The following is a 13,756-nucleotide window of genomic DNA, read 5'->3' as shown; positions in this document are numbered from 1 at the left end:
GTGGCTGCGCATGCATCTCAACCAATCTAGCCATCTTCTCGAGGATTTGTTGACACCCACTTCTTCATCGGGGGCTCTCGACCCCTGAGCATGTTGCGAACAAATTTGTACACATGGGGGATGACAAGTTCTGAGGAATATCTCAAGTGAGGTCCCTTTCTTTGAGGAGCAGAGGAAGCTGATCTATCAAAAGTCCTGGTGTTTCCATTTTTTTTTTCCTGTGGCAGAAGTTGATCATATGGCGCACACTTTTGAGAACAGATTCCATGCTGTGCATGTCGTCAAGTTTCCTGGGAACGACCACATCACCATCGTATCTTGATAGATACCCCTTCACCTGTCACAACCCATTCATATCTGCTATGCACTGTGATACACTGCTTTCAAGCCTTGCTCACAATCAGCATTGCAATGAGGCAGGGATAACAATGCTTTTACTACCTTCGAAAGCAAAGGGTACTTCATTTCGTCAGTTGCACTCGTTTTGTTGAAATATTTTTGCCCAGCCAACACCAGTACAGTCGAGCGCGTTTTGAAGGTGATCACTTCAGGCTTAAGCTAATCAGATTAAACTGCTCTAACACAGTTTATTATCGCAAGAACGCTGCAGCAAATACATGGGCTTAGCTAGCCGAAGGATTCCTCTAACTTGCACTGTCATGTCTGTTGCGGACTAAGTCACCGTCACGCCAGGAAATATTCCTTAATTCGTTTCAGCCGGAATAAATGGGATAACCTTCAAATCGCGCTCGACTGTACATCCTTTTTCTGCGAGATAAATGTTCTTGGGTAGAGTCACATTTCAGCATATGCCGTTCGTCTACCAACAACGTCACTTGATCACTTGGAATCATTTGGGGAAGTTGGGAAGCAAGCATTCGTGAGGGTCTCATTCCAGAATCTCCACACCCAAGCTGAGGTCCAAGGATACCCGCATTTTCTTGTACTTTATTGATGAGAGGAAGCTTTTGCAAAAGGTCCTTTGAGCAGGACAAGTATATCGTGCAAGTGCCAAGTCGCAACTGCTTTTTCTTGTATCCCACTTCACCTTAGCCTGCTTAGTGTCCATACCAACTTCTGGCTTCAGTTTCCGCAGCGCAGGGTCCTGCACATTCAGTGTCTTCAATTCATCCGCTGTTTGTGTAGGCTTTGCAAAAAGTTCGCGATGATTCACTTGACCAAGGGCACTAACTCCGTGTGAAGCAGGTGTAGAAGTGGTTCTTCCTTCTGAAATAACTACTGGAAGCTGCAGGACAGCTCTGCACAGTTCCTCAAGAGCAACAGCTTTCCATAAAGTAATTTTTATGAAAATTCTGCTAAAAGCCTGTTCAGGTTTTGAGCACGAGAGATGCCACGTTGCGCAGCAAGAGCAGGACAAGGGCCTGTGATGCGAAATATATGAGAATTCTGTACAGAAATTAGACACGTTGAGCGACCACATACCTTGATGTTATCGCATATTGCTTGCGCAGTGGCATTAGGACATGTAAGGTCATTACCTCCGACGTACATCACGGCAAAATCAGCATGGTTAAAATTAAGGCGCCGCACAGCGATTGTGAGGCACACGGCGTCGTAGCCCCTGAAGCTAAATGTGCACTTCACAACTGAGGGGCATAAATGCAGGCGAGTCCTGCATAATTGGTTCAGTTGGCTGTCGACGACCAGAACGCCTCGAAGAGCCATTGCTAAACTGGCACAATAGCAGCTCCTGCAGCATCTCCTCGAAGCCTGTGTGCCCTCTGTGGAACCAGATGACCGCTGTTGCTGTGGCTGTCTCAACAACAGTTCGTGATGAGAACTTGGTCTAGGTCTCAGCTGACAGGCATAAACATAGGCAAGTCCTGCACAATTGCTTCAGTTGGCTGTCGCCAATCAGAACGCCTCGAAGAGCCATTGCTAAACTGGCACAATAGCAGCTCCTGCAGCATCTCCTCGAAGCCTGTGTGCCCTCTGTGGAACCAGATGACCGCTGTTGCTGTGGCTGTCTCAACAACAGTTCGTGATGAGAACTTGGTCTAGGTCTCAGCTGACAGGCATAAACATAGGCAAGTCCTGCACAATTGCTTCAGTTGGCTGTCGCCGATCAGAACGCCTCGAAGAGCCATTGCTAAACTGGCACAATAGCAGCTCCTGCAGCATCTCCTCGAAGCCTGTGTGCCCTCTGTGGAACCAGATGACCGCTGTTGCTATGGCTGTCTCAACAACAGTTCGTGATGAGAACTTGGTCTAGGTCTCAGCTGACAGGCATAAGCATAGGCAAGTCCTGCACAATTGCTTCAGTTGGCTGTCGCCGATCAGAACGCCTCGAAGAGCCATTGCTAAACTGGCACAGTAGCAGCTCCTGCAGCATCTCGAAGCCTGTGTGCCCTCTGTGGAACCAGATGACCGCTGTTGCTGTGGCTGTCTCAACAACAGTTCGTGATGAGAACTTGGTCTAGGTCTCAGCTTACAGGCATATCCATAGGCAAGTCCTGCACAATTGCTTCAGTTGGCTGTCGCCGATCAGAACGCCTCGAAGAGCCATTGCTAAACTGGCACAATAGCAGCTCCTGCAGCATCTCCTCGAAGCCTGTGTGCCCTCTGTGGAACCAGATGACCGCTGTTGCTGTGGCTGTCTCAACAACAGTTCGTGATGAGAACTTGGTCTAGGTCTCAGCTGACAGGCATAAACATAGGCAAGTCCTGCACAATTGCTTCAGTTGGCTGTCGCCGATCAGAACGCCTCGAAGAGCCATTGCTAAACTGGCACAGTAGCAGCTCCTGCATCATCTCCTCGAAGCCTGTGTGCCCTCTGTGGAACCAGACGACCGCTGTTGCTGTGGCTGTCTCAACAACAGTTCGTGATGAAAACTTGGTCTAGGTCTCAGCTGACAGGCATAAATAAACATAGGCAAGTCCTGCACAATCGCTTCAGTTGGCTGTCGCCGACCAGAACGCCTTGAAGAGCCATTGCTAAACTGGCACAGTAGCAGCTCCTGCGGCACCTCCTCGAAGCCTGTGTGCCCTCTGTGGAACCAGATGACAGCTGTTGCTGTGGCTGTGTCAACAACAGTTCGTGATGAAAACTTGGTCTTGGGGCACAGCAGCCATATCTTGCTGTTTAGTGATCCAGCCGCGTTCTGTGTCTGCCCTTTTACACAAAGCTGGAACAGCATCACTTCTGTCAATCTTTTATAGGTAGGCAGAACAGCCTTGCCTTGGGAAGGGGTCAGAATGGGAGTGTGGTGCTGGCTGACTCTGTGCTTGTGCCGGCACCAAGAAGTTTCTCCACCTGGGCTAAAGTTGTGACTGCTGGCACCATGCTTCGAACAGGAATGAAAATAGGAAGCCCAAACAGCACAATACATTTCCCGCATATTGCTCCTTTTGCTGGTGATTGCAACCTGAAAATAGCCTTGCAATTTTCGAATCATCCCATCCAAATTCTCTCCTCTTGGCATCTTCACCTTTCGAAGGGCAGTTCCAAGTCTCGTGGTCGCGTGGTTTGTGCAGTCTTCTTTTAGTACAGGCACGCTTCCATAGGGACCCAACTCTGACATGGCAGTATAGGCTTTACTGTCCCCATCCGATAGAAAAGTTGTAAACTGTAGAGGCATGGCATACGAGTAAATCCTCTTCCAGATCCTTAGGGCAGCTTCTGTCTCTGTCACGTGTGCTGAGCATTCTGTGTTCTTCTCACACACGGGTGTGTCAGAGGCCTGCCAGATTTCTTCTACCTCCAGTGCCTTGTGTCTGCTGCAGCTAGGGCAGTAGTTCGTCAGAACTTCGAAGTCTAAGCACAGCCCTGGGAAAAGGGAGGTGGCTGTGTCCGCGCCATTGTGGCTTTTGTGCCCTCGTTTTTGCCACGTTCCGTCAGACATGACTGCTACGTCTGGACCCTGCCGCGTCTGCTGTCAGCTATCTGGCCCGTTCAAGGTTTTTGGCGGTGGCTGTTGTTACAGTTCATTGAAAGTGTGTATGTCTTGTACACGCTGCTTGTCCACGTTGTCTCGCAATGCTTTGCAGATGTTGTGCAAAGTACAGGACGCTTTAATGGCCTGCTTTGCATTTGGCGGTTTGCATTCCATTCTCTTCATGATGAACCTGAAGCGTGCCTTCACTCGCCCAAATGCATTTTCCACAATTCTCCTCGACTTGGATAGGTTATAGTTGAAGAGTGCTTGCTTCGAACCGCTTGGGGCATTTGAACATGTCGTCAGCAAATACGATGCAAGTGGAAAGGCTTGGTCGCAGAGTATAATTGGTGCAACAGGTGTCCCTTCAACGATGGAGACTGTAGAATTGGAAGTGGTCGCTGTCCACAGATTTCTTCAGCTTGGACCGGCCATAAAACATGGGTGTCATGGCATCTGCCAGGGCTTCCCACGTTCAAGTAGAAGAAACTGTAGTGGTGACCAACGATCGCCAGCAGTTTGGTGCTGTGCGTACATGTAAGAAGTGTTTATCAGCATGATGCAGAAACTGTCTGAAGTGAATTAAAAATTTTTTTATCATTCTATCAACATCATGTTTAGAAGTAATGAGAACAGGTGCGTATATACAGAAATATTTGCGTTTACAGAGGTTTCCTCCTAGTCTTATGTATTCTGTCACCTGAATGATGCTTTTCAGGTTGACGCTTTCTTTTGTGAGTGGTATCTCTACCCGAAGCAGCTAGTATTTCAGTTTGGGTTGGTAGGTTTCCTGAGATTGTTTACTCCACTACTTTGAAGGAGAAAAGAGGCACAGTTGCTATCTCTTATGAAGCAAAACAAACAAAAATGAAATGGTGTTCTGTTCTATTGCGTGCAGAAAAAAAATGCTCATCGGTCAATTGATACAGCATTCTGCATTTAATTAGATATACTGCATATGATTCAGTATGCCAGTTCGACATTTTTTTTAAAGGAAACCTTACTTCCATGCCACCTTAAAAACAAGCATTTGTTGGTTGACACCATTTTCAGTCACTTGTTGTTTTGTCCATGCAAAGCTATTAACAAATTCAAAGGCAATACAAAAAGAACGTACCAGCCCTTATAGCCCTTATATCTTTCTTGGGCGGCGAGATCGCAAAATGGCATCCGTCCAGCGTGTCGATGTCCTGCAGAAAAGCAGTGACGGCGTAGCACTCCAGCATGTGTTCGGCTATCGTCTCTTGCCGCGGCATGTGCAGCCAGGTGCTTTCAAGAACGTTGATGACTGCTTGGCCGAATTCTCTGAACACAGTGTTCACGGTGGACCGGCCAGTGCCAAAAAGGTGTGCAATAGTCCGGTCCTCGATGCTGGAACACAGGCGGGACAATCCCACGGCAGCGCATTTCTCCGTAGTAATGGGCTTCGTGACCTGTCGCTGCAAGATGGACTGCAGTGATTCAGCCACGTACTTGAACGTGGCAGGGCTCACGCGGAACGCCTGATTGAAATGCTAATCACCCAGGTTAGGCAGAGTGTCCTCAAACCAGTTTTCGTTTCTTGGAAAGGCCCATCTTTCTCAGATAATTCGTGAGGAACAGGAAGCCCAAACAGCGTCCGACGTAAAAGTATTGGCCAGCAGACGCAGTTTCAAATCCCTCGTACTCTTCGCGGATTTGTCAGTATCAAGCCTCACTTGGTTCAGCCGGTTCCGACGTTTCATTTTCAGTAGCTCGAGAACTAATGCTTGCTTGAACTGCTCATCGTTCGTCATGGTCACAATTGCGGTAACGCTTTCACAGCTCGCCATACTGCCGACTACGGGAGGCCACCCGAAAGAATTTTAGAAAGCTGTATACAGTACTCACCCTGGACTGCACCCACCTTTTCTGGAGTTGGAGCTGGCTTTGTTTCAGCTCCGGCGTGGAGCTTCCTGGTGCATGCCTTCCCTGTTACGCTCCTGTTTTTGAGTTCTTTCTCTTCCCAGAGCGCTCTCATTAACTGCCATGTGAACATACTGTCCGATTTTGACTGCTGCAGCCAGGCCCACCGTTCCTCATCGATGAAGAACCTACCGGCCGGCAAATATCCCTGCCATGTGACACCTCTGCCTGCCATCATACAGCAGCAAATTATCTCTCCTGCCCGCATACTATTGTTAGACTTGAAAGGTACTACTAGCCTCCTGTTAGTCTGACTTATTCATGTATTGTATGCACAAAGCTGCAGGCGTTCCCAACACTATATATGTCGGCTGTCGTTCAGAAATCTAGTGACTTTATCCTGTCTAGCCTGCTTTCTTTTATGCACTGCTTATAAAGCTGTCCTTTTTCTTTCTTTTTGGTTATTTCCAAGCAAGCGATACATACTCGAACGAATGGGAGTAAAAAGCTGCATGATACGGCTCGACAAGCTCCCATCTCCTATGTGTATTTGGCAGGGCAATGGAGGTAACAGTACAGTGGTGGAAAACACATACTTAGTGTACACAGGTTGTAAATTAGGCTGACATGACAGCAAATTACAGTGGTTATCAAAAGCAAGAACTTCAAAGGAACACAATCAAAGAAACTCTGCAAACACTTCGGATGGGTATCATGGGATGCACATACATCGGCGGAAACTTGGAAGAAAATTAGTACACACATTTTGTTAAGACCCTGTTCTTGTTATAGATTGAAGAAACAGGTTTTGTATATGCTTAAATGAAGATAAAGCAATTAATTGGCTGGAGAATGCAAATTTATTTAATGTCGAAGGTAGAGCATACGATAATCCTTGGAAGACCATAGTTAATGCGCGGACGTGCGATGTGCCAATGTTCATGATGTCGTGTCTTATGATATTGTGCTTTCATTGCTAAGTGAGCAATGTTAGAAAGGAAAAAGCTGTTACGGTGTAACTGGAACTTGTACAACATTAGAATACGGTGTTCATATATGTCAGTAACTTTCATGATTTTATATCCGGAAAATAAATGACTTGATGGCGATCTGATATGGATATCACTATAGCTTGTAACACGCCTTTCTGCAATGTTAGGAGCTTATTTATATTGGTAGTGCTTGTGCTGCCCCAGACTAGGCTGGGCATTCTCAGAACAACATGAACAAAATTCATATTCACTTTCTCTCATTGGCATGCAGCTTATCTGCCAGTCATGTGACAGCCAGTTCTGCGACAGCCAATCATGTCTCACCATGAACAACAAACGATTTGAGATAAGCATAGGATGAAGAAGGTTAAGAGCACAGACCTTGGGGCTAGTTGGTTCATAGCAGACACATACAAGCACAAAAAACACAGAGAAAGACTTGGACAACACGTGCGCTTACTTCCAACTGAAGATTTATTGACATACAAGCACAATTATACACACCTTGCTGCATGTCGTTAAACTGATAGCCCTCCCGACATCACGCGGCCGCTCCCAAAAACATTCCTTTTTAGTCAGTGTGACAGATGGTGCGCTGACGCAGGAAGATGGACCGGCTTTTCTAATCAAATCTGCCTCTATTATTTCTCTAACATCCTGACAACTATGTTTGGCCACAATCTTGCATGCGCTGAAGACAAGTTAGACCAATTACTGCAGTTTTCTGGGCAATGTGAACTGTTTGAGATGTATTAATTTCGGTTACTTAGCTCCAAATGCACATGACTGCACGCCCTTAGTGCATGTGTTCTGACTGCCATATCAGAACAGAAGTGTACAGGTTTTGAAGCCTGCATACAGTGGTCACAATATTGCTATGGTGAAGCAGTGTAGGTACAACTCCACTAATGCAACCTACCTTTCCGTCGATAGCGCGTGACACCTCTGCACGGGAACTGGAGCGCGGAACACGGCTGAAGCTCCCTTTTGAAATCGATTGCAAAAGCTCATTTTGACGCTAATTACGTTTTAAAACAAGATGCCTCCAAATGGAAACATAGTGTATCTGCATGCTACGTGCATACAACTCTCACAAAAATAGAATGCAGTCTTGCAAGCAAAGTGTAAAAGAAAATGCACTGAATTGAAAAAGCTTCAAATTATTTGGCTGAGCTGATGAGCACAAGCAAGCACTTATCCTTAGTTAAGTGCGCTCAGAGGAGAAATAAAATTCTGTTTCCAGTAACCGAAAAAAACAACTTTAATTTCCCAAGTACAGTGCCTCGAGTCGCACAAGTGCTGCCAAGTGCCTTTTCTTCACTTTCTATGACAGTTACTCATTTGTGCAAAATGTAAATGCTTGCTCGACCCATAACCAAAGACTCTTTTTAGTGACTTAACCCACAGTGTGCACTATGCAGTGTGCATATGGGTGGCAGTTGCTACTGAGATTCAACCTCAGTCTGAAATGTTCCTTTCAGTCCGACTACTCAGTAACATTTCTGCACAAAAGGATGAAAAACATGAGAACTCCGAATGTCCCCTGAGTTCAGCGAACGATAGACTGCAATGATCTCGTTAAAGTCTTCACCTTTTTATTGGCCGCTCAAAGATCTCCCAGGAAATCTAGGTCGATGACCCTGGCTCCTAGGTCATCGTCCTCTAGGGGTGGTGCTCCTAGGGAGGGAGGCGCGGCTGGAGGCTTGTTCCCCGGCGCGGGCTGTGCAACCAGGGCGGATGGGGCACTTGCATCCTGGTTGCTTGGGAGCAGGAAGTGCGGGCCGCAATCACTGTAGGCTGACCACCGTCCTCTCGCAGTGTCCTATGGTATACGCATTCACGCTCCCCACTGGCTCTGCTCCTAAACCAATTGCAGCTTGCCATTTGGTCAAGTCGCGATTTGTCCAAGGAACAGGGGTTGGAGAGGTCATGGGATCCCCGAATTTTCTGGGAACCTTGAAGTCCGTTGCCTTCCTTGCGACCTTGATCGACCCTTGCGCTGGTGGATGTAATCTCCCGGGCCCCATGTTGGGTGCCAGTTGTGGGGCTTCTTACTGGGCCGTTGAGCCCCCTTTGAGGTCGAGGCTGCGAACTCAGAGCCATGAGGACACAACACAGAACAGGACGATTTGGAGCCAAACGTTTTTTGGGTTCTCCCAAATCGCTGGCTGCTTGATCCTCTACCCTTGCCGTCTGGCTGATGGAGAAAAATGACAACAAAGAGGGAACTGGAAGGTATTTATCTGACGCCCTCTTGCTGTCTCGGCTCGCTGTTTTCTCTCTCCGACCGCAGCTGGTCCCCGCTGATCTCGGCGCAGTTGCCCGTTGTTACTTTCAGCCACTCAGCGACTGCTTCAGCCATGCCTGGCAGTGCGAGCTTGCTACCAGTTTAGGGAAGGGGGCCCTTTTTCTGGGTTGCGTCTGCCGGGGGCGGGGATGGCCCTGCCAGAGGCTTTGCCTGGGCAGTGGCCGGAGCCGGGCGTGGTGCTCCGCCCATGCGCACCACATCCGCCAAGCTTGTCTTAGCAGTGAATACAAATGGATTGGCGAGTGCCAACGTTTTCCTGGCTTCTCTGAAAGTTATGTTTCCTTTTGTTTTCGGTGTCATAATTTCTTTTTTGTTTTTCCATCTTGGACAAGACCTGGAGTATGCAGGATGGTCTCCTTCGCAGTTGGCACAGAGAAATGTTTCTGCATGCTCCTTCTCAGTTGCATGCTCCTTTAAGGCACATTTCGCGCAGGTTTTGCGACCGCGGCAGCTGTTTTTGACCCGTGGCCATATCTTTGACAGTTGAAACATCATCGGGGATTGGGTGTATATGGACGGACTTGAATTTTCAGGTAACCTACGTCTATTGTTTCGGGTAAAGTGCTTGCATAGAATGTGAGGATCAGGTGCTTAGTAGGGATTTCTTTGTCATCTTTTCTGATTGCGATTCTTTCAACATTTACCACGTTTTGGTCAACGAGACCAGCCGACATTTCCTTTTCAGTGATGTGTAGGAAGTCAGGGTCAAAAATTACACTACAGACGGTATTCAATGATCTATGTGCAGTAATAGTGACTGGGACATTCAAAATAGATTTGACTGTTCGAGAGCTTAGCTTTACTTGCCGAGGTTCATTATCACGTTGGAGTAGCGGGTGTCCATTGCCTATTGCGAGGCAGATGCTCTAACTGTATGCCATCTCGGCATATTCTACATTGTACAATATCTACATATTAAACAGTAACACCAGTACAGCTCTTGCATTTCTCAAGTAATGAAATGCAGAACAGTTCTTACCCATATGGCGGCATGGTGCAAGTTTTGACAAAAATGAACTGCAATGGGCAGCAATACCATAACAGAAACTCCAAGCTTTCAACAAAGAAAGTTTGTTGGCAGAATCATTATCAGCCAATACAAAATCAAACCTTGACTTACTCTTTACAATGCACGCAAGCCTAATTCGGCTCTGGTAGAAAAATAGCTAACCGGCTGAATATACACGTACCTCATCCTCCTCATCCAGCAACGGTGGTGGACTTTGATCCTAACCATCGTCATCATTCTGCAAACCACGAAACTACTGTGTTACTGGAACTGTGACTACTTGCAATACATAGGTAACATGTGACATCATGTCAGCAGGCTCAGTGCTACGACAGCCATTTTACGGACCTTTGGCTGCCGCATGCACTTTGTGGCCTTTGTGGTTTCGCTAGTTAGTAGGTAGGGAGAGTGGAAGTCTCGTCAATCTGTTTATGCGCGTCACTAGTAATTAGATAACAAGGCATTTGGCTATTGTACGTTTATTTCCGGAAATACAAACAGAAACACTTATACATGTTAAAAATAGGCATGTATAATGTTATTAAAAAAACGGTTAAGAAGCCGCCGCCGGCCAGGTTTTGCAGAAGTGCACAAGTTTTTTGTACTTTTTATGTACGATAAACAATTCACAGAAAAAATGAAAAACAAAGGAACATCATATGTCCTTGGCGGTGGCAAGGTGGCTGTAGGGAAGAAACACACACAAGAAAAGGTTAAGAAAATGGACGAAAAAACTGAAAAGTCTCAAAGCCATTATTTTATCATGTACAGCAAGTCATGTTACCTTCTCCGCGGGCACTCACAATGGCCAAGACGCATAAGTTGAGTTCTGCAGTTAAAGCAGAATTTTGGGTGACATAATTTCTTTTCTAAGCCTAATATCAGTTAATTGAGGGGAACTTAAAAGCAGACAGCATCGGTGGCTCTCCCGTATGCATCCTCGGAAGTCACACTGCTTTTACATTTCATTAGGATCTGTTTTGTTCGCCACGAAGACGAACATAGGGGGAAGTTCTATGCCAGTAAATCGCAAGGAAAGTCTCGTACTCCGCTAGCAGAATTGCCTTGCCGAGGACGTGTTGGTGGTTGGGGAAATATGTTGCATTCCCTGTCTCTCACATCCGCTACTGCCCTCTCCTCACAAAAATTGTGTAGGTGCATACTGCTGTGACGACAGTAGGCATAAACTGGTAGTTGATGTTAGCACGCTTAAGCGTCACACGCCATCGTCCCTTCAGCCTCCCAAAAGCATGCTCCACCACGTTGCGGCCGGAGCTGTGGTAGACGTTAAAGGACTCCTGTTCTTTTGTGAGTCTTCTTTGTGAAGATGTATAACCCATGGAAGCGACGTATATGCGGGATCACCCAACAGCGTAAAAGAGATTGCGTGTCCGTGGAAAACCTTCTCCCCTTTCGGCAGCACACATTCGGTATCCTCAGCACTGTAGCGTCATGGCTACTTCCAGGCACATTGCACGTGACGCTCCTGAATCTGCAAAGCAAACGTACAGCAATTTGGACACTGTGAACATGTTAATGATCATAAGTCTTTCATTATAAGCTTGCAAACCTTACAAAGATAAAATTAAGACGCAATGCTAAATAATTAGCAGCGTACATGAAAGGACTCCTTTCAGAAGAACTATAAAAGCATCTTCGAACGAATGACGAAATGAAACTTACCGGCCTTTATCATCCTCTATGCCTTGTACATGATAGGACATCCACATTTTTCGGTTCGTGAAATCCCGATACCTGTGTTTGGGCACTACGATAGGTATGTGGGCACAGTCAGTGGCCCCAATTATCTGTGGCACGCGACATTTACTTTCAAAATTTTGAGCTATTGATGCTGCTTCTTCTTCAGTGGGCAACACTATGAATTTCTGCATGCAATGTTCCACCAGCGGGCGGCACAAAGCATACACATAATTTTTTACCATGTTCTTGTGTACACCAAACTGATTAGCCACTACCCTGTACTCGCAACAACTTGCTAGCTTATAAAGGGCGATGGTCACTCTTTTCTATTGGTACAGGCACCCTGACAGCATTGCCGGTTGTGTTGCTATCGATGCCATATGTTTGGGCTTCAACCATCGGGCGGTGAGCCAGGATGGCACTCATCATATCAAACCATTGCCACTTGGACGGTGCCGCACCACTAAGCTTCTGTAGATCTCTTTCCTGCGGTAGACAAACGAGCCATTCTTAAAGCAGAACTAGAAGACAAGCACAATCGCTTATGAAACGGGTGAACGTGATTAATATCAAGAGACATACCTTGGTATACTTCGCTTTAAGGTTTTTCCAATGAGTGCGAAGCTGCTGCCAGGTCCAGTGGTAGCCCAACTCTTCCATTTTCTGTTGTATCAGTTGAAAATGCGCTTGATTGCGCTGCCGCCTTGAATCAAGGAGACGACCAATGTCGATCTCGCTGATGATTGCGAGAAATGACGATGTTTCCTCGTGAGAGAACAGCACACGTCCAGCGCACACCACGTTGTTTCTGTCCGCCGACATCCTGGTGCCGTCTGTACACCGTCTCACCGGAAGTGAAAATTGGCGCGCCTTCCCATCATTCACAATATGATGCGCCGCTCTTTACATGCACCACACAAGTTGAGTGGTCTCTCTCGATCTACACCCGACTGGCGGATTGATGCGATGCGCTTTCCTGGCGCATTGTGCAGCTGTTGCTAGGCAGTGGCACAAGATCCTAAGATGAGAAAGTTCTTGGTCATACTGGTGAACATATTACATATTACATATACATATTACGCTCGTCCTGCCAACGTCTTTCAGCTGACTCCAACTCCTTCTCGAGAGCCTTAACCCTTTGTTCTGCATCATGCAGCAGCTTCTTAGGTCTCAGAATACTGGGCTTTGCCCTTTTTTTTCAGTATTTTGGCCATCGCTGCCTTTCTTGCAGCAGCTAGCTTCCGTTTTCTTCTTTTGAGCCAGCCTAAGGAGTAAGAAATAAAAGAGTAAGAAAAAATATGTGCAGTATGTAAATACCATACGTATAGCATGCTGCACATTTCATAATAGGAATGAATTCCCCACCTTGGAGGGTGCTGTGTGCGCCCGTGAGAGCTGTTTCCATCAAAGACATCATCTGGGACATCCTTATGGCGCTTGGCCATCCTTGCTACAAGGTCTGCTTTGGTCACGGTGAAACAGCAAAGTGTAGTCGTTTCTTTCTGCTTGTACGGTCAAGGAAGAAGAGTGCACTGCAATAAATACTACAAACAAGCACGCAAAAGAAACTTCACGTGGGAAGCAAAAAGTAAAGACCCCCATCTTCCTGCGCCCTTTCTCACGTGGGAAGAGTATTCTTAAGCCCGTTTCACGTGCAGGTGAAAACTGTTTTGATTTCTGCCGCTGCGGCGCAAGAACCTGTTTCTGGTGGCAGCGGTTCAAGCGGCCAGAGGGAAAAGGTTCCAACAAGTTGAAAATTTTTCACCGCACCGCTGAATCACTTGTATTTGATTGCCATTAGGCAAACCCCCGGTTCAAATGGTCCCTGCCGACAACGTCTGGCACAGTGTTACCGTATCGCTCGGTCACTTGGGTTTTCCTCTCTTGTTGACAAAAAATTTCCCTTTTTTTTTCCCAAAAAATATTTTTTCTGCAAATAACAATGTTTTAGTGAGTTGCAGCAAAG

The 13,756-nt window shown here is 46.7% G+C and overlaps 1 protein-coding gene across 1 annotated transcript; it reads right to left on the bottom strand.

The window, feature by feature from the left end:
• Window positions 1-8,378: 8,378 nt before the first annotated feature.
• LOC149362338 (uncharacterized) lies at window positions 8,379-12,612 on the bottom strand. Its single transcript, XM_089568268.1, has 3 exons — window positions 12,373-12,612; window positions 12,133-12,276; window positions 8,379-8,492 (listed from the first exon to the last, which is right to left on the bottom strand). The coding sequence occupies exons 1-3, from the start codon at window positions 12,610-12,612 to the stop codon at window positions 8,379-8,381; spliced, it is 498 nt and encodes a 165-aa protein (XP_089424394.1).
• Window positions 12,613-13,756: the final 1,144 nt, after the last annotated feature.

The sequence above is a fragment of the Amblyomma mixtum genome, chromosome 2, assembly GCF_055824585.1.
Source record: "Amblyomma mixtum isolate Tamu chromosome 2, ASM5582458v1, whole genome shotgun sequence".
Taxonomy (NCBI): domain Eukaryota; kingdom Metazoa; phylum Arthropoda; class Arachnida; order Ixodida; family Ixodidae; genus Amblyomma; species Amblyomma mixtum.
The sequence above is the reverse complement of the archived record's forward strand: the minus strand, read 5'-3'. Positions and strand labels throughout refer to the sequence as shown.